This window comes from Chiloscyllium punctatum, chromosome 3, assembly GCF_047496795.1.
Source record: "Chiloscyllium punctatum isolate Juve2018m chromosome 3, sChiPun1.3, whole genome shotgun sequence".
In the NCBI taxonomy this organism is placed as follows: domain Eukaryota; kingdom Metazoa; phylum Chordata; class Chondrichthyes; order Orectolobiformes; family Hemiscylliidae; genus Chiloscyllium; species Chiloscyllium punctatum.
The window spans coordinates 21,123,562-21,144,664 of record NC_092741.1 but is presented as its reverse complement, the minus strand read 5'-3'; the positions used below and the strand labels follow the sequence as shown (position 1 = coordinate 21,144,664).

Genomic DNA, 21,103 nt, shown 5'->3' with positions numbered 1-21,103 from the left:
TAACTCAGAGGAACAGAGGGATCATGGAGTAATTATTCACAGATCCCTGAAGTCAGCAGAACACATGAATAGGATAGTTAAGAAGGCAAATGGGACACTTGCTGTCATCTGTCATGGCATGGACTATACGATCAAGGAGATGATGTTGGTGTTGTACAGAACATTGGTCAGGCCACAGCTGATGCAGTTTTGGTTACCTTTAGGAAGGATATGATAGCACTGGAGGGTTTACAGAGGAGGTTCACCAGGATGTTGCCTGGGATGCAGAAATTGAGTTATAAGGAGAGACTAGATAGACTTGGATTGTTTTCTTTAGCCATGATGTGGAGGTGCCAGTGTTGGACTGGGGTGGACAAAGTTAAAAATCACACAACACCAGATTGTCATCCAACAGGTTTATTCAGAAGTACAAGCTTTTGGAGCGCTGCTCCTTGATAGAGCAGTGCTCCAAAAGGTTGTACTTCCAAATAAACCTGTTGGATTATAACCTGGAGTTGTGTGATTTTTAACTCTGTTTTCTTCAGAGCAGAGAAAACTGAGGGGGGTCATAATTGAGGGCTATGGACAGAGTGAAGCAGCTGTTCTCCTTTCTTGAGAGGTCAATCAGGAGAGGTCATAGTTTTAGGGTAAGGGGCACAAGTTTCAGAGGGGATTTCACTTAGCGGGTGGTGGGAATCTGGACTGCACTGGCAGGAAGGTAGTAAAGGCCGGAAACCTTACAAACGTGAAAAAAAATTTGGACGAGCGTTTGAAATGCCATCCAAAGATATGGGATAAGTGCAGGAAATTGGGATTAGTGCACTTTTCGTTATGTCAGTGTAGATTCGATGTGTGGAAGAGCCTTTTCTGTGCTGTACGAATCTCTGTCTTTGCTAACCTTGTGTGTTAAAGTGATGTTTGAAATTCTCAAGTCTTTCAAATCTGCAAAACTAACATTGATTCTGCTCTGCTGTTTTTGTGAACTGGAAATCAGATTTTGCTTGTTAATCTGTTAACCCCATCTATAATTCTAGTAAATTATTGCAAGGCTCTTTTCAAAAGTGGTATTTATTTGCCAAGTTATTTCCAAAACTAAACACATGAATGAAGTCTTATTAACTGTATAATTGTGTTAATGTTTGTATTCTGAACATCCAGTTCTTAAAATTCTGCTTTCCATTAATCATTTGAGTTCGTTGAAATGAAACTGATGAGATTTAATGACAATTCATGATAGCTTCATGTATGACACTATTTGAGACTAGCTTTCAGTTTGATTAATAAAATTCAAATTCCACTTCTCAGAAAATTAGTCTGATTCTCTGAATTGCTTGTGTAGGGGCATTAGCACTGCACCACCACATTCCCTTTGCTCTCTCTTACCTTACCCTTGACCTTGAGCAAACCTAATGATATGCTTACCTGGGTTCTAAAATCTCATTGTTGGTTTATGTCCTTTTATATGTACTCTTATTTAGACATTTCCTACCTTTTAATTCTTGCAACTAGTTAGGTTTTCATTTAAGGTAATATATCCACATACTAAACCAGAAGGGGTTTTTTTCTGTGTTCAATATAAATGAAACTGTAGCAAACAATAAAGTTATTTTGTTTTATGTAGTGTAATCTGACTTTTATCTATCACTGTCTTTTCTAGATGCCAGCTTTCCGCAACCTGTAATCCGACCTAAGGAACAGATTGTCAATAAAAAGGAAGATGCCATTTTTCACTGTCAGTTTACAGCCACACCTCCCCCAGTACAGGAATGGTTATTTGATGATACAATTATCCATAATTCCTCACGGTAAAGTTCTTTACTCTGAGTGCTTGATATCAATGAGCAATAATTAATAAGACTAAAATTATTAGGACATTGATTATTGATAGTTTTTGGTGCTAAGTGCATATCCCACTGGGGAACAGCATCAATGAGCATAATGTGTTTGTCTTTTTCTGTCACTTATATCCTTTCTCCCTATCCTTAAAATGTACAAAGTAATGATTTTAATTTGCCTTCCTAATCATTTGCTATATCTGCAGAATAACTTATTGTGGTTCAGTTGCCAGGATACCCAGATCCTTTTGTGCCTCGGTGGTCTGTTATCTGTCTCTATTTAAATGATGTACTGTTTTTCTATTCCTGTCAAAGTGGACAGGTTCTAGTTTTCCCATATTTGCTCATCTGGATATATTTTGCTGACTCACACAACCTGTTTATACACATCCCCCTGCGGACCCCTTGTGTCCTCTTGACAATTTACGCTCTAAGTTATCTTTGTATTGTCAGTAAGTTTAGCAACTGTACATTTGGTCCCTTCAGCCAGGACAATGATTTGGTGTAACAAAGGTGCGTTATATTTAATATTCCTTGGAGGATGTAACTTTTTCAAGTATAGTGGAAAAAGGAGTTTATTTCAAGTTTTGTGGACAATTCAGGAGTAATTTCTTTAAAAGAGGTCATTTTCTGTGAACACCTTGCCAGGAGCAGGCATGATTTTTAGACAAGAGAGTGACATGAATGGCAACATTTTAGTAAATGGTATTAGTGGATGGGTGTATACCCATGCCCTTGTATAGAGCACTCCAAGGATATGACCGCATGTCTGGTGTACTAACTATAGGAGTTGTCCATAATTTCTCTGCAGACAAAGTTGATCAGAGAATAACTTGATGGAGACCACAGTTGTAGCTTCTCCAACCTTGGAAATGCCAATACTGGAGAATGCAGTGGGAGAGAACAGTTACGTAAAATAGTTACAGGACGTTTTCCTTCACCTGTAGGGACAAAAACAACGGCTAAGCAAATTTTGTCATCCAGTGGTGAATTAGCACCATTGGCTACTATTTGGTTATCTGAAATGTTTGGAATTTGGATAATTCAAAGGATGTGTTAAATCTGTCTTTGCTTGAGGTTCTGCAAGTAGATCAGCAGTAAAATAAAGTAGCCCAATTTAACCAAGGTTCCTTTGAGAGCATCTTCCAAACCCATAATTGCTGCCATTTGGAAGAACGAGGGCAGGAGAAGCATGAGAATGCCATCACCTAGAAGTGCTGCCAGCGATGCCCATATTCAGTCAATGAATAAAAGAAAGTCAACTCAAACTGAAGTTGAAGCCATTGGAAACCGGAATAGTTTTGATATCAAAAATCAGTTTTTGATGAAGACTTGAAAATGGTTGTTCACCAGATGGATACTATTCTCATATTGTCAAGTAATATTAAGAAAAGTCCATAAAATTCCAATGGCAGGATATGTTTGAACATGGAAGAGCTAAGCACATTCCAAGTCAACGTTTTAACTGGCCAGGTCTTCACAAGGATATGGTGCATTTTCATAAACAAAACTTGCCATATATACACACCAAAGCCACAACTTGAATTCAACATGCCAGTTTTGAGGAACTATTGAGTATGGTGTTAGTCAGTGTTCCCACTTTCTGTGCCTGACAGTGATGTCCAGAACCAGAAGTCAGTGCTGCAAATGGCATTGACATCCTGCATGCAGACCCTTTGTGCACAGCCGTGCAGCTTTGGGGGAGTGTTGGTGGTTTATGCCACATGTCAGAATGGGTGCAGAGTAGGACGCTCCAACCGGAGCTGTTCTGCTTTGTCTGTTCTCTTTGTTCCTTTTCTACTTCTGTCTCTCTCTTAGCCGTCCTGGAGTGGTGCATGGGGAATACAGAGTCCTGACAGTGTGCGACTTACCTTGTTGATGCTGAGTGTCAGCAAAGAGCAGATTGGAGGCTGGAGTGATGTGGGGAATCCTGAGTCGCGGAGGGACTTGAGGGGAAACCAGAGCCCTGGAGTGATGCAAAGTGAAGCAAATCCCAGTTCAGTGCGACTTAGCTTGTTGCTACTGAGTGCCGGTGAGGAGTGGACTGGAACATTGTGGGACAGTTGTTAGACTTGGGCATGGCACCAAGTGCTGAGCTGCTGCTGTTTGGAATTCTTACCAGACTGTAATGTAAATCCTTTTCACAATGTTATAATTGCCTCATTTCTAGCTACCGTAAGTAGTGGTACTGCTGTCTTTTTAATCCCCTTTTGTATAACAATTTTTTTTAAACTCTGAGATTTGTACCAAGGTACTTGATGTACAAGGTACTAAGATGGTAGCACTAAAGGCAGCCAATGGAAAAACTTTTCACTGTACTTTTATACTGGAGTACAAGTGACAATAAAGGATATTCTCATATGGGTTCTTTAGTGAAAACAAAAATGCTACTCCAATACATCCTTACTATGACATAGCATTCATTGATTATAATCTTCCAAGAATCCTGTTATGGACCAGGCCAGACCCCTTCAAAACATTAAGAAGATAGCCCACAACCAGTTGTTTTCTAGTTGTTTTAAGCAGATGTAAGTGAGTAAAACAGAAGCAACGCAGCTGATCAAACCCCTCTGTTTTAAACAAAACAAAATTTCTTTACACACTAACAAAAGAAAATCGAATTTAGAATAACAGAACTATTTAAGAACTATTTAAGAACTATTTGAAAACCCAACCAGCACAGAAACACAACTTAACAAAGAGCTGTTCCAATTTCCTGCAACATCCCATATACATATCTCTTGGCAAAAAGGTATATTTAAACGCAGGTTCTCAGAGGAGGGAGGTGTCAGCGAGAGAGGGGATCAGCAAGGAGTGTTTTGTTGGGTCCCCAGCTAAAACTAACCCAAAATGAGAAAAAACCCTGAACTGGGAATCTGACCACTCCCCTTTCATTGTACAGGTGTTTTCAAAAAACAACTGAAAAGCATTTCCTGATTGTTGGCTTAGGCAGCATCTGTTAATCATCATTAAAGTAGCCAGTTCTGATATTTCAGCACCTTTGCCTTTACAACTCTTGTTTTGGGGGGGGGGAAGAAACCAAAGACAGAATAACCTTGTATAACCTTGTTAAAGGAGCAGCACCATCACACCATCCCCCCCACCTTTTTTTAAAAGCCCATCATTATCCCAAGATGGCTTCATTTTAAAAACCTCTTAATCCTGTTAGTACACTACAATGCATATACATTGACTATAGTCATGCAAACAAGCACTAGTACATTCTATTTCAGTTCGTTTATTCCTGCCACCGAATGCCTCTGCTTCTCATCCAAGTCTCAACAATTTTTCAGCAATGATGTTTTCTCATCCTGTCACATGCACAATTTTCAAATTGAATGCTAGGCAGCATCAGGAGGTGCAGAAGTCGACGATTCGAGTGTAACCCTTCTTCAGAGCTGACGGGTGTGGGGGAGCTGCAGATAAAGAGGGAGGTGGGGCAGGGTGCTGAAGCGGGGACAGGTGTAGACCGATCGAGGTTATGACCTGGTTGGTCAATGGGGGCAATGAATCTGGTTGGTAGGAAGGGCCAGTGGAAAGGAGGGGGAGGCGCTGGGAAGGGAGTCAGAGGATGGGGAGGGCGGTTATTTGAAATTGGAGAACTCAAAGATAGTAGTGGCAAGTTGTACGCGGAGTCTGAGGAGATAGGGGAAGTGCTAAATGAATGTTTTTCGTCAGTATTCACACTGGAAAAAGACAATGTTGTCAAGGAGAATACTGAGATATAGGCTACTAGACTACACGGGATTGAGGTTCACAAGGAGGAGGTGATAGCAATTCTGGAAAGTGTGAAAATAGATAGGTCCCCTGGCCCAGATAGAATTTAATCTCAGATTCTCTGGGAAGGAGATTGCAGAGCCTTTAGCTTTGATCTTTGTCATCATTGTCTCCAGGAATAGTGCCTGAAGACTGGAGGATAGCAAATGATGCCCCCTTGTTCAAGCAGGGATGTAGAGCCAACCCTGGTAATTATAAACCCAGGGAGGCTTACTTTGGTTGTGGGTACAGTGTTGCAAAAGGTTGTAAGAAAGAGGATTTATAATCCTCTAGAGAGGAATAAGTTGATTAGGGATAGTCAACACAGTTTTGTAAAGATAGGTCATGCCTCATAAACCCTATTGAGCTCTTTGAGATGGTGACCAAACAAGTGGATGAGGGTAAAGCAAATGATGTGATGTATGTGAGTTTCAGTAAGGCATTGATAAGGTTCCCCTTGGTAAGCTGTTGCTCAAATTGCGGAGGCATGGGATTGAGGGTGATTTAGTGGTTTGGATCAGATATGGCTAGCTGAAAGAAGACAGGGTGGTGGTTGATGGGAAATGTTTATCCTGGAGTTCAGTTACTGGTGGTGTACCACAAGGATCTGTTGTGGGGCCACTGTTGTTTGTCATTTTTATAAATGACCTGGATGAGGGCATAGAAGGATGGGTTAATAAATTTGCGGATGACACTAAGGTCGATAGAGTTTGGATAATGCTGACGGATGTTGCATGTTACAGAGGGACATAGATAAGCTGCACAGGTGGACTAAAAGTGGCAAATGGTGTTTAATGTGGAAAAGTGTGAGGTGATTAACTTTGGAAGGAGCAACAGGAATAAAGATGATGGGATAACTGTAAGATTCTTGGTAGTGTAGATGAGCAGAGAGATTTCAGTGTCCATGTACACAGGTCCTTGAAAGTTGCCACCCAGGTTGATAGAGTTTCAAAGAAGGCATAGCTCTTAATGTTAGAGGGATTGGTTTTGGAGCCACAATATCATGCTGCATCTGTCCAAAACTCTGGTGCGGCCACACTTGGAGTATTGAGTGCAGTTGTGGTCACAGTATTGTAGGAAGGATGTGGAAGCTTTGGAAAGGGTTCAGAGGAGATTTGCTAGGATGTAGCCTGGTATGGAGGGAAGGTCTTTTGATGAAAGGCTGAGAGACTTGAGGCTGTTTTTGTTAGAGAGAAGTAGTTTGAGAGGTGACTTAATTGAGACATACAAGATAATCAGACAGTTAGATAGGATGGACAATGAGAGCCTTTTTCCTCGAATGGTGATGGCTAGCACAAGCGGACATAGCTTTAAATTGAGGAGTGATCAATATAGGACAGATGTCAGAAGTAGTTTCTTTACTCAGTAGTAGGGGCATGGAACGCACTGCCTGCAACAAGAGTAGACTCTCCAACTATAAGGACATTTAAGTGGTCATTGGATAAACATATGGATGAAAATGGAATAGTGTAGATTTGTTCCACGGCACAACATCGAGGGCCGAAGGGCCTGTACTGCATTGTGATGTTCTATATTTCTTATATTATCCACTGCACCATGAGCTCTTATTCTGCATAGTAACCCTTTTTGTGGCACTTCATGAAACGTTTTCTGGAAATCGAAGTACTGTATGTACACCAGTTCTCTTTATCAATATTTTGCTTCATTTAAGCAAAATTCAAATTATTCGATCATGATTTTTCTTTCATAAAACTATTAAGATCTTCAAAGTGCCCTGCTATAATCTCCTTAATAGATTCCAGCGTTTTTACTATGACAGAAATTTGGCAAACCGTCCTATAAGTTTCTAATTCACTTCAGCGAGCTCTCTTTAAAGCGATCATAATTGCTGTTTTTAAAGCCTTCTTATTCAATCCACTCTTCCTCAAACTGTGACTTAATCATGTTGTGAACACTGCAATCTATGGGTGTCTTTACTGTGAGGTAGTTAAGTATATTTAATTTTAAGGTTCTGGGAAATTTGGCCTGGAGTTACTGTACAATTTCTAGCTTCTGACCTGCTCTTGTAGTCAAAAGTATTCGCAGTGCAACCTCGTTTATCCGAACGAGATGGACAGGGAGTATTTCATTTAGATAGCTGTTCATTCGGATAACTGATCTGACCGTAAAACAAGCAGTACTTTGAGTGCTGGTTATCAAATATGTCTCGGTTATCCGGCAATGTACGCCATAATGCCGGTTAACTGATAACTGAATGCTAAGTTGCCCAGCGCCTTTTTTAACGGGACCTTAAGATCTTGTTCAGATAATTGATGTTTGTATAATCGAGGTTGTACTATATATGGCTGTAATGTCTAGTGTTTAGTAAGTGGTAACCCCAGGAAGTTGATAGTGTGGTATTCAGTGAAGCCTCCACCTTGTCATGTATTTTACTTCAGCCTGGGCAACAAATGGGGCTTAAAAACTTCATGAGAGAGTGGAGAAAAAGTCCCCAAAATTCTTTCTTTTCATTCCTGTCAGTGACTCAGACTACAAAGTGCAGTAATTTGCATGTTCGATGAGGGGACAAAAAGATGCTGTACACCAAATTGCCAACACTCACTATGTGACTTCACCATGAAGCATAATGCGTGTTTCAACAACCAAGAAAGAAAAGCATGTATTTATATATCACTTTATGATAATTGGAATTGCAAAGTTCTTGAGCCACAGGAATAATTTTTTACTGCTCAGACTGTTGTAATGAAGGAAATGCAGCAGTCAACTTGAACACAGCAAACTCCTAGTCACAGCTATACGATGATGGTGATGATCAGATAATCTTGTTGATTGAGGAATAAAAATATCGGCAATGCCATGTATGATGACTTCGCTCCTCAGAATAAGATCTTGTATCTGCTCAAGCAGCAAATGGTGATGAGTTTATGTCTCATCTGAAGTAGAGCATTTTCAACAATGCAGTCCATCCTCCATATTACACTCGAGTGTCAGCCTTGACCTTTAATGCTCAAACCCTTGCGTAGATCTTGAACCTTGTGATTCAAATGCAAGTGTGCTCCCACAACTGATTGATGGAGCCACATCTGAGCTAACAGAAGCTTCAGGGCATGGGAACTGCAAAAATACTAATTGAAGGAAATGCAAAGCTCTACTTAACCTGAATATTCTCTTCTAGGACTACTGTATTTGCTAATGGCTCTCTGCTCCTTACCAATGTGAAACCTCGCAGCTTTGGTGTGTACAAATGTGTTGGTCGGGGTCCAAGAGGGAAGCCCACTGTGCTAGAAGTTGCACTACGAATGGCAGGTGAGAATGAAATATACTGTAAAAATTTAAATTTTATCCAATTTGTTCACATGTACTGTGAAGATGGTGGTAAAGATAAAACAATGCTCAAAAGAAACAACTGTTTGATTTCTTGTTCATCCTTTCCACTCCCTTGTCTCCAATAATTTGTTGGAGGAAGAGTCTTCTGGATATAACTGAATTGAAGTTAACTGCAGCTTTTGAGGGAAGTTTCAATTAACTATTTAAATAGATGAAGATAAAGAACAATACAATCATAGTGTTTGACCATTCTAATGAAAACCAAGTCAGTCTCCATGGGTCACATGATCAGTTTCTGCTGCTTTAAAACTCATCACAATTGAACTGTTGCATTTTAGGATATATCATGCTCCTGCAGTTGGTTCTATTCAGGATACTTATGAATCAAATACTTTGAGCTTTGGAGAGGGTTTGAAACATAATAGTGATGATGTGCTGTTGTATGGTGAAATGTAAAATGTTCAACAGAAAAGGCAAGGCAGTGGTGCAGTGTCAGAATACAGGTAATAATAACCAGCATGTGACAGAGTAAGGGATAAATTATACTAATGAGTGCACCAGCAAGTAAGGTCAGAGTTGGGAAAATGGTATAAAGACCAAATGAAGGGATCTTAGTGAATCGTGTCAAACTGAAAGAAAAGGTGTACATTGCTCTGGAGGTTCATGGTATGTCAGAAATTTGGAAAATTTGTGAATGTTGCAAAGAATGCCTAAAAACTTAATAAATATGAGGACATAGAATCTGAGAGTCAACTAAAAAGAAATGTGTAAACAAGCAGCTCATGTTCCTGCAAAAATAACTAAAGGAAGCTTTCGATGTGCCTGGGAACAGTGGAGACTTTAACTAGTATCATGTACCTGTCATCTTGGTTGAAGAATGGGGACAAAAGTCTAGGACCCATGGTCCCCCTAATTATTTTCTCTGGTGTGCAGACCTCAGGGTTTTGTGCATGGCAGTGACTTGTGGAAGCAAAAGCCGAAGTGTTGGCACACTGATGCATAGAATCTGAGGCATATAACCTTACAGCGAATATGAGCTTACAGCGAATATTGCCAAGAATATTTTCAAAGTCAGACAGGAACAAGCCAGGCATGAATTGAGCTAGGCACAACTTCAGATCAATCTCTGTCAACTCTTCGTTACAAACATCAGAGACTTTATCTTAAAACCAGATGGTCCCGAGGCTTTCAGATAAACAATTTCTGATCTATAGTACTTGTAGATCAATGTTGACTAAAATGCTTGGCTTCTCAGCTGCTTGAAGATCCCATGCACATTGATCAATGTGTCAAGGTATTGACATCCACATGTGGATGTCACCGCCATATACAGACCTTTTGATCCCTGCAAAACAGGAAATAAGTGGGAATGTTGTTTTAGATTTGTCTTTTTTCACACTTTTTTTATTTTGTACTCCAAACCTATTTGCTCTTAGCTCATTTTTCCCTCTGCCTTCAACTTTTTTGCTATCCTCCATTTCAAACGTTTCCCTCATTCTTGTCTGCACTCAGGTTCTCATTCCCCCTGCCAATGTACTTTAAGTCCTCCCCTTAGTGCTGATGGATATCATTTCAAAGATATTGGTACTAGGTCTCATGGGGTAGAACGAGTCCAGCTTGTACACATCCTATTTTCTCTATATTTTCTCCCAGAGCCTAAAGAATCTAATCCTTCCCTCCTGTGCTGCCTTTTTAATATTTCCTTTGTCCCTCTTTTCTGCTTCCAAGTCCTTGACTGACTCTCTTTACTCATTATTGGCCCCCAAAGAGTCACTGAAAATAGGGGAGCAAATATGTAGAGAGGTCACAGAGGTGTGTAAGAGTAGTAATTGGCTAATTATTCTTGGGGATTTCAACTTTCCCAACATAAATTGGGATAGTCATAATGTTAAGGGTTTTGAAGGGACGGATTTCTTAAATTGCATCCTGGAGGTTTTTTGACTCTATTTGCATATGGCACAGTGCTGGATTTGTTTCTGGGGAAGGAAGCCGGACAAGAATTCGGTCTGGCAATGGGGGAACCATTTAGTTGATAGTAACCACAACATAACACAGTTCAAATTTGTTCTGGACAAGGAAAAAGATGGCCTGCAAAAGATGGCTTTGGACTTGGGGAAGACAAATTTTATTAAAATAAAGCAGGATCTGGCCACAGTAGACTGGACACAGCTCCTTGCAGGTAAATCTACAGTGAAGTAATGGTGGGTATTCAGAAAAGAACTGGGAGAGTACAGATGTACATCCCAACATGTACCCTTTAGAGGGAAGTATAGGAACAATAAGCTCAGAGAACCCCGGATGTCTAAGACAGTTCAGGATTGGATTAGGAAGAGTAAGGCTTTTAGCAAGTCTAGTCGGAGCAATTCAGCTGTTCCCCTGGAATCATACAAGCCCTACAGTGTGGAAACGGGCTATTTGGTTCAACTGTTCCACACTGACCCTCTGCAATGTATCCCACCCAAATGCATCCCCCTATCCTGTTCTTGTAACCCTGCATTTCCCATGGCTAATCCACTTAACTTGTACGTTCAATTAACACTATAGGCAATTAAGCATGGCCAATCATCCAACTTGCACATTTTTAGATTCTAAGAGGAAACTGGAGCACCCAGTGGAAATCTCACAGACATGGAGAGAATGTGTACACACAGTCGCCCAAGGGTGGAATTGATCCTGGGTCCCTTGCGCTGTGAGGCAGCAGTGCTAACTACTGATCCGTCATGCTGCCCCCAGAGGAAAACTAGAAGTGCAGGAGGGAACTTAAGAAAACAGAAGAGCAAAAACGTGGCATGAAAAAAGGCTTGCAGACTGAATTAGAAAAAATCCTAAGATACTTTTGAAATACATTAAAGGGAAAAGGTTAACCAGGGAAAGAGTAGGGCATCTGAGGCCAAGAGGGCAATCTGTGTGTGCAGCTACAGGATGTTGGAAAGGTCTTGAACAAATACTTCTGTTTGGTCTTCATTCTAAAGGATGTAGGTATAGAATTCAGGAAAAGGGACAGCGAGGAACTTGCACAGTTTGACATCGGAAATGGGAAGACATTGGAGGCTCTGGGCTTACCAGACAAGTCCCCTGGCCCAGATGAATTGCATCCCAGGTTGATGTGGGAGGCAAGGAAGGAAATTGCAGTGGCTCTGACAGATTTTTAATTCCTCTCTGGCCACAGACAAATTGCCAGAGTACTGGAGGATGGTAAATGTGTTTCCACTTTTTAAGAAGAGTAGTAGAGATTATCAGGGCATTACAGATCGGTAAGTTTCATGTCAGTAGGAGGGAAACTATTGGAGAAAATTCTGAAGGAGCAAATTAATAGCCACTTGGAAAGCCACTTGCAAATGGATTGATTTGGGATAGTCAATATGGCTTTGTCAGAGGGAGGTCATGCTTAGCCAATTGTTAGAAATTTTTGAAAATGTGATAAAGTGTATGGATGAGTGTTGTTCAATTGATGTGGTTTAAATGAATTTTAGCAAAGCTTTTGACAAGGTCCCACATGGGAGATTGACTGAAATGTTAAAGAACGTGAAATTGAGGGACACTTAGCGAGATGAATCAGACACTGGCTCATTAATAAGACACAGAGGGTAGTGGTGGAAGGATTGATGAGTAACTCAAAGTGGCTGTCCAGCTGTGTACCACAAAGATCAGTTCTGGGACCCTTATTATTGGTTGTATACGTAAATGATGTAGATGAAAATGTTGGGGGGAATGTTAAGCAAATTTGCAGATGACACCAAGATTGCATATAGTATGGAAACATATCCTTCAGTCCAATTAGTCCAGACTGACTGTATTCCCAAACTAAATTAGTCCCATCTGTTTACACATGGTCCGTGTCCTCTAAACATTGTTTATTCATGTACTTATCCAAATTTCTTTTAAACGTTGTATCTGTACTGGGATCCACCACTTCCTCTGGAAGTTCATTCCCAAAATGAACCATTATATTTTTTTAAAAAGGTCGCTCCTCATGTCTTTTTTAAATCTTTCTCCTCTCACCTTAAAGATATACATCCTAGTCTTGAAATCTACAACCAGAGAGAAAAGACACCCACCATTCAGCATATCAATATACTTCATGACTTTATAAACCTCTATAAGGTCACCCCTCAATCTCATATGCTCCAGTGGAAACTGTCCCAGTTTTTCCAGCCTCTCCTTATAACTTACCCTCCATTCCCAGCAATATCCTGGTAAGTCTTTTTTGAACCTTTTCCTGCTTAATAACATTCTTTCTCCAACAGTGCGACCAAAACTTCATAAGAGACCATAAGACCATGAGAAATAGGAGTGGAAGCAAGGTCATTCGGCCCATTGAGTCCACTCCACCATTCAATCATGGCTGATGGGCATTTCAACACGACATACCCGCACTCTCCTCATATCCTTAATTCTTTGCGAGATTAAGAATTTATCAATCTCTGCCCTGAAGACATTTAACATCCCGGCCTCCACTGCGCTCCATGGCAATGAATTCCACAGGCCCACCACTCTCTGGCTGAAGAAATGTCTCCTCATTTCCATTCTAAATTGACCCCCTCTAATTCTAAGGATGTGCCCACAGGTCCTAGTGTCCCTGCCCTGCCTGATGGAAACAATTTCCCAGCATCCATTCTTTCTAAGCCATGTAAGTTTTTATTAGATCTCCCCTCAATCTTCTAAACTCTAATGAATACAATCCCAGGATCCTCAGTTGTTCATCATATGTTAGGCCTACCATTCCAGGTATCATCCGTGTGAATCTCTGCTGGACACGCTCCAGTACCAGTAAGGCCTTCCTGGGGTGTGGGGCCCAAAACTGGACACAGTATTCTAAATAGTGCCTAACCAGAGCTTTATAAAGTCTCAGTAGCGCATCACTGCTGTTACATTCTAACCCTGTTGAGATAAATGACATTACATTTGCTTTCTTAACCACGGACTCACATGCAAGTCAACTTTAGAGAATCCCGGACTAGCACTCTTAAGATCACTTTGTACTTTGACTTTATGAATTTTCTCACTGTTTAGAAAGTAGTCCATGCCTGTGTTCTTTTTGCCAGAGTACAAGACCTTGCATTTGCTCACATTGACTTTCATCGGCCATTTCTTGGACCACTCTCCTAAACTGTCTAAATCTTTCTGCAGCCTCCCCACCTCCTCAGTACTACCTGCCTGTCCACCTAACTTCATATCATCGGCGAACTTCGCCAGAATGCCCCAGTCCCTTCGCCCAGATCATTTATATATAAAGTGAACAGCTCTGGCCCCAACACTGCATCCTGTGGGACACCACTTGTCACCAGCTGTCATTCCGAAAAAGAACCTTTTATCCTAACTCTCTGCCTTCTGTCAGACAGCCAATCCTCAATCCATGCCAGTAGCTCACCTCGAACACCATGGGCCCTCACCTTACTCAGCAGCCTCCCATGAGGCACCTTATCAAAGGCCTTTTGGAAGTCTACGTAGATAATATCCACTGGGTTTTCCTGGTCTAACCTACTCGTTACCTCTTCAAAGAATTCTAACAGGTTTGTCAGGCACGACCTCCCCTTACTAAATCCATGCTGACTTATTCTAATCTGACCCTGCACTTTCAAGATTTTAGAAATCTCATCCTTAACGTTGAATTCTAGAATTTTACCGACAACCGAGGTTAGGCTAATCTGCCTATAATTTTCCATGTTTTGTCTTGATTCTTTCTTGAACAAGAGGGTTACAATAGCGATTTTCTAATAATCTGGGACTTGCCCTGGCTCCAGTGATTTTTGACAGATTACAAACAATGCCTCAGCTATTTCTTCAGCCACCTGCCTCAGAACTCTAGGATGTAGCCTATCGGGGCTGCGAGATTTTATCAACTTTTAGACCTTCTTAGCGATTCAAGTACTTTCTCTTTTGTAATGGCTACCATACTCAATTCTGCCCCTTGACTCTCCTTAATTGTTGGGATATTACTCCTGTCTTCCACTGTGAAGACTGACACAAAGTACTTATTAAGTTCTTCAGCTATTTCCTTATCTCCCATCACTAGCCTTCCTGCATCAATTTGGAGTGGCCCAATCCCTATCTTTGTCTCTCGTTTGTTTCTTACATATTAAAAAAAACTTTTACTATCATTTCTAATATTAGTGGCTAGCTTTCCTTCACATATAATACCTTATTTCTCACTTTGTTCTCCTTGTTTTTGTAGTCTTCCCAATCTTCTGATTTCCCAGTGCTCTTGACCACTTTATAGACTCTCTTTTTCTATGATACATTTCCTGACTTACTTTGTCAGCCACGGTTGTCTAATTCCCCTCTGGGTAATCTTTCTTTTCTTTGGAATGAACCTCTGTACTGTGTCCTTAATTATACCCAGAAACTCCTGCCATTGTTGCTCTACTGTCTTCCCCAATAGACTCTGCTTCCAGTCGGCTTTCATCAGTTCTTGTCTCATACCCCTGTAATTACCTTTATTTACTTGTAACACCATTACATCTGATTTTGCCTTCTCTATTTAAAACTGCAGACTGAACTCTACTATGCAATGATCGCTGCTTCCTAAGTGTTCCCTGACTTTAAGATCATTTATAAAATCTGGCTCATGACATAGCACTAAGTCCAGAATAGCCTGCTCCCTTGTGGGCTCCATCACAAGCTGTTCCAAAAAGCCATTCCTGTAAGCATTCCATGAACTCCTTCTCTTTGGATCCACCAACAACATAATTCACCCAGTCCATTTGTAAATTGAAGTCCCCCATGGTCACCATGACCTTAACTTTCTCTCATGCCCTATCTATTTCCCTGTACATATTGCACTCCTGATACTGACCACTGCTGGGAGGTCTGTACATATTATGTTTTTTTGCCTTTGTGTTCCTCAACTCGACCCACACAGACTCCATATCATCTAACCATGTGTCATTCAGTGCCATAGATTTAATTTCTTTCTCAACTAATAAGGCAACACCGCCCCCTGTGCCCACCTCCTTGTCTTTTCGATAGGCCTCACTAACGTCCTGTACAACTTCAACATGATGTCCCACCACCTATACTCAAAGGACTGAGCAATGAAGGCAAGTGTGCTGAATGCCTTCTGAACTACCCTGTCTACCTGTGATGCAAATTTCAAAGAATTATGTACCTGAACTCCTAGGTCTCTCTGTTCTACAACACTACCTAAGGTCCTACTTTAATTCTACAAGTTTTGCCCTTGTTTATTTTTCTGAAATGCATTACCTAACATTTATTGATTCTGGCCAGCTCAATCAGACATGTTGCTGACAATCCACCCTTGATGGGTGTTGAAATCCCCCAGTCCTTCTCAAACTCCCTGCTTCCTCCAAGTGTTGCTCACCAGTTGAGGGATCTCTGTATGTGGTAATCAACAGAAGTTTTCATGCAACTTCAATGTATAGAACTCCCAGGGCAGCTCCCTCCCAACTGTCTACCACTGTGCCACTACCTCTAATGGGTTTGATTTACTGATGGGGCATGATATATTCGAGAATGGTAACATAGTGTCTGATAGGCTCGACAAGACTGTTTTTGCCAGTGCCTAAGTCGATGCAGGTAGTCCGTTTTGATTTTATTTCTTTGTTTAACCTCACAGCGATTTGGTCCAACAGAGTGGCTTCCTAGGCAGTCACATTGCCAAGTGTCTGGAGTCACATGTAGACCAGACCAGATAAGGATGATGATTTCCTTTTCTGAAGGGCACGTGTGAACCAGATGGGTTTTTCAAACAATTGGCTTCATGATCATCGGTAAATTCTTAATCCCAGGTATTTTTATTGAATTTAAATTCCACCACCCATTGTGGTGGATTTCAAACCCAAGTCACTAGAATATTTAGTTGAGTTCTGGATTAATGGTCTAGCGATAATGCCATTACGCTATCACTTTCCCATTGAGCTGAGCATCTTTCATGTTGGTATGGCACTAGAGTTATTAGGACAGGTGTTCTTCTCAAAAGGATATTAGTGATAGTACTCCATGTTTACATTATACACCAGAGGGAAATTGAAATAATTCATCGTACTGGTTATTTGTCAAATCAGAAAATACACAGACCATTTATTATGGAATCTCGGATAGTAATCTTGTTCTTTTTCTTAATCCAGTATATTTTACAAAGTTTGGGGAATCTTCAAAGGAAAGCCATCAAAAATGACTGATGAAAGTGCCAAAAAACCCATGTTAGGCTCTTTCAGCCATGTAGAATGCATGTTTATTTGCAAGTTTTTGTTGTCTTTGAAAGTGATTTAAGTGTTAATAAGGGAGTTTTTCATCACCAGAATGAAATAAAACATAATTTCTTAAAACACTCATTTTAGAAGCTTCTTCGTGTAAATGATACTTAACGCAATTAATTAATACAACAAAGGGTTGTCTCGAACAAGTAAAAATAGAGCTGGAAATATTGCTGCGATTATCTATTGACTATAAAAAGCAAATGGATGTTGAGTTACTGAAAGGTTTTTGTGGTATCAGGAGTGTTATTTTGAATAGTAGTTTTCTATGAATATTAACATATAGCCAGCCATAAGGATGCGGGGAAAGTTAGATTTAAAAAGTGACTAGAAACTATGGAGCTGCATGTGAAACCATCTTTCTTTTTAACTTAGAAATTGATGATATCCAGATGTTCAATCCAAAGATTTTCATCGAAAATACTACTCAGCATGTTAAATGTCCACCACCTAGAGGGCTGCCTCCTCCAGTTGTGTCATGGTATAGAGATGGTGCACAAGTTCCAACTGAAGGGCGTGTCTACCAAGCAGGAAATGAGCTGATCTTCACTGACACAGCAGAAGAGGATTCTGGGATTTATACCTGCCATGCTAGAAATAAAGCTGGAGAGAAGACCAGGGAGCTGAGCGTCACTGTGGCAAGTAAGGAACAATTTGATTTACAAAGAACAAAGAAAGTTTACAGCCCAGGTTCAGGCCCTTCGACCCTCCAAGCCTGAGCCGATCCAAATCTACAGTCTAAACCTGCCATCCAATTCATAAGCATCTGTATCTCTCTGCTCCCCACCTCCTCATGCATCTGTCCAGACGCATCTTAAATGAATCTACCATGCCTGCCTCTACCACATCTGCGGGCAACGCGTTCCAGACACCCACCACCCTCTGAGTGAAATACTTGCCGCGTGTATCCCCCTTAAACTTTCCACCTCTCACCTTGAAAGTGTGACCTCTTGTTATTGAATCCTTTACCCTGGGAAAAAGCTTGTCTCTATCCACCCTGTCTATACCCTTCATGATTTTGTAAACCTCTATCAGGTCCCCCGTCAATCTCCTTTTTTCTAATGAAAATAAACCTAACCTACTCAACCTCTCTTCATAGCTAGCACTTTCCATACCAGGCAACATCCTCGTAAACCTTCTCTGCACCCTCTCCAAAGCGTCCACATCCTTTTGGTAATGTGGCGACCAGAACTGTACACAGTATTCTAAATGTGGCCGAACCAATGTCTTGTACAATTTTAACATGTCCTGCCAGCTCTTATACTCAATACCCCGTCCAATGAAGGCAAGCATACTATATGCCTTTTTGACCACTCTATCCACCTGTACAGCAAACTTCAGGGTACAGTGGACCTGCACTCCCAGGTCTGTCTGCTCATCACCTTTTCCCAAGGCTCTTCCATTCATTGTATAATTCGCTCTAGAATTAGTCTTGCCTAAATGCATCACCTCACATTTGTCTGGATTGAAAACCATCTGCCATTTTTCCACCCAACTCTCCAGTCTATCTATATCCTCCTGTATTCTCTGACAGTCCCTTATGCATTCTGCTACTCTACCAATCTTTGTGTCATCTGCAAACTTGCTGGTCATACCAGCAGTGCCTTTTCCAGATCATTTATGTGTATTACAAACAACAGTGGCCCCAACACTGATCCCTGTGGAACACCACTGGTCACCTTTTTCCATTTCGAGAAACTCCCTTCAACTACTAACCTCTGTCTCCTGTTGCTCAACCAGTTCTTTATCCATCTAGCTAGAACACCCTGCACACCATGTGACTTCATTTTCTCCTTTAGTCTATCATAGGGAACCTTATCGAACACCTTCTTAAAGTCCATGTATATGACATCAACAGCCCTTCCTTCAATGTATCAACTTGGTCACTTCCTTGAAGAACTCCATTAAGTTGGTAAGGCACGATCTCCCCTGCACAAAACCATATTGCCTATCACTGATAAGCCCATTATTTTCTAAATATAAATAGATCCTATCCCTCAGTACCCTCTCTAGCAACTTTCCCACCACTGACGTCAGGCTCACTGGTCTGTAGTTACCCGGAATATCCCTACTACCCTTCTTGTACTCCGGTACTTCCCCTATATTTAAGGATGCCACAAAGGTATCTGTTAGGGCCCCAGCTATTTCCTCTCTCGCCTCTCGCAGCAAACTGGGATAGATCCCATCCGGTCCTGGGGATTTGTCCACCTTAATAACCTCTAGCCTACCCAACACATTTTGCCTATTTATGTCAACGTGATCCAGACTAATCAAACTTCTATCTCTAATCTCAACATTCATCATGTTCCTCTCCTTAGTGAACACTGATGCAAAGTAATCATTGAGAATCTCGCCCCTTCTCTCAGGTTCGACGCACAGCCTTCCTTCATTATCCTTTAGTGGACCAATCCTTTCTTTAGTTTCCTGCTTGCTTCTTATATAAGAATAAAATGCTTTGGGATTTTCCTTAATTCTGCTCACTAAAGTTATTTCATGACCCCTTTTAGCCCGCTTGATTCCTAGTTTAAGACTTGTCCTACTATTCCAATATTCCTCCAGAGCCCGTTCTGTTCTTAGCTGCCTAGACCTTGTGAACACTTCCCTTTTACTCTTGGCTAGTCGTACAATTTCTCCTGTCATCCACAGTTCACGAATCTTGTCCTTCCTATCCTTTGCCTTCAATGGGACATGCCTATCCTGCACTATCTTTAACCTATCTTTGAAAGCCTCCCACATATCAAATGTGGACTTCCCTTTAAATAGCTGTGTCCAATCAACATTTCCGAGCTCCCGCCTAATTTTGATATAATTGGCCTTGGTCCAGTTTAGTACTCTTCCCTTAGGACCACTCTCATCTTTATCTACGAGTATTCTAAAACTTACAGAATTGTGGTCACTGTTCCCAAAGAAATCCCCCACCGCAACTTCTACCACCTGTCCTGGCTCGTTCTCCTGTACCAGGTCCAATATGGCCCCTTCCCTCGTCGGACTATTCGCGTGTTTTAGAAGGATCTGAAGGCATTAGAGAAAGTGCAGAAAAGATTTGACATGTATGGTTGAAAAACTTGAGTTATGTGGATGAATTAGGCAGAGCAGGGATCCTCTTTGCAGATGAGAAGGTTAACAGTAGTATTGAAAATGATGAATCTGAACAGAGTAGAAGAGGAGGGACAGTTTCCTGATTTGTGGCTTAGTGCAACTCTTGCTAGTGAATTTCCTTACTTGATCAAATCACAGCTCATCAAAGTCTAAGTGTTTTATTTACTTTTTTAAACACTTTAAACCAAGACATTGAAGTTGTCTAAATTAGTGTAATGAATTTCTTCTTGTTAATTCTTCGACTTACAGCAATTCCAGAGTGGGTGGTTAAGCCAAAAGACAGCAAGTTAGAAGAGGGGAAGCCAGGATTTTTGCACTGTAGCACCCGGGCCACCCCAACTCCTACAGTTACCTGGTTCCGGAACAATGTGGATATTTCTGGTGTAAGTATATCATTGTCTATGGAGGTATGTGCAGTTTACGATTGGCTCAGATTACTGAAGAAAGTGGCAATGTAAATGTCTATCCTCGTCACTTTTTTGAAAATAATTTTTGTTCAGATATAGTTCCTTTTTACTTTTTCTACCTCTCACATTTGTGAATCCTGACTGCAAACAGGTTATTGAAGCAGAAAGGATATCTCAACTGATTGTGTTTTCTTTTGTGTTCACACATCTTTTTAAAACAAAATTGCTCATTTTGGAGTTACGTGCTCTGGTAGATTTTATCCTTTTCTTGCACAAGAACACAGACCAGTTATAGCATCACAATCATCGTCTTGGTTGACAGCTCACAGCACAGAACAGAGTATTAGGTGTTTTTCATGGTCATTGACAAATAATCAGGAATAATACTAAACTGCACTTCTTCAAGCCATAATTTAGAGCATGCCCTACAGCTGCAGCACTATATGATATCTTTTCATTGGAGTCATATGCTAAAACTGCCCTTAACCTGATTCACAAACAATAAACTGATAACCAGATCATT

At 40.9% G+C, this 21,103-nt stretch overlaps 1 protein-coding gene across 1 annotated transcript in view; it reads left to right on the top strand.

Annotated features, from left to right (window-relative positions):
• Positions 1–21,103, top strand: part of ptk7b (protein tyrosine kinase 7b) — a 164,099-nt gene that overhangs the window by 53,012 nt on the left and 89,984 nt on the right. The window contains exons 3-6 of the mRNA XM_072548904.1: positions 1,605–1,784; positions 8,707–8,837; positions 17,450–17,716; positions 20,423–20,556. Coding sequence (XP_072405005.1) covers positions 1,605–1,784; positions 8,707–8,837; positions 17,450–17,716; positions 20,423–20,556 — 712 coding nt within the window. The remainder of the gene's footprint in view (positions 1–1,604; positions 1,785–8,706; positions 8,838–17,449; positions 17,717–20,422; positions 20,557–21,103) is intronic.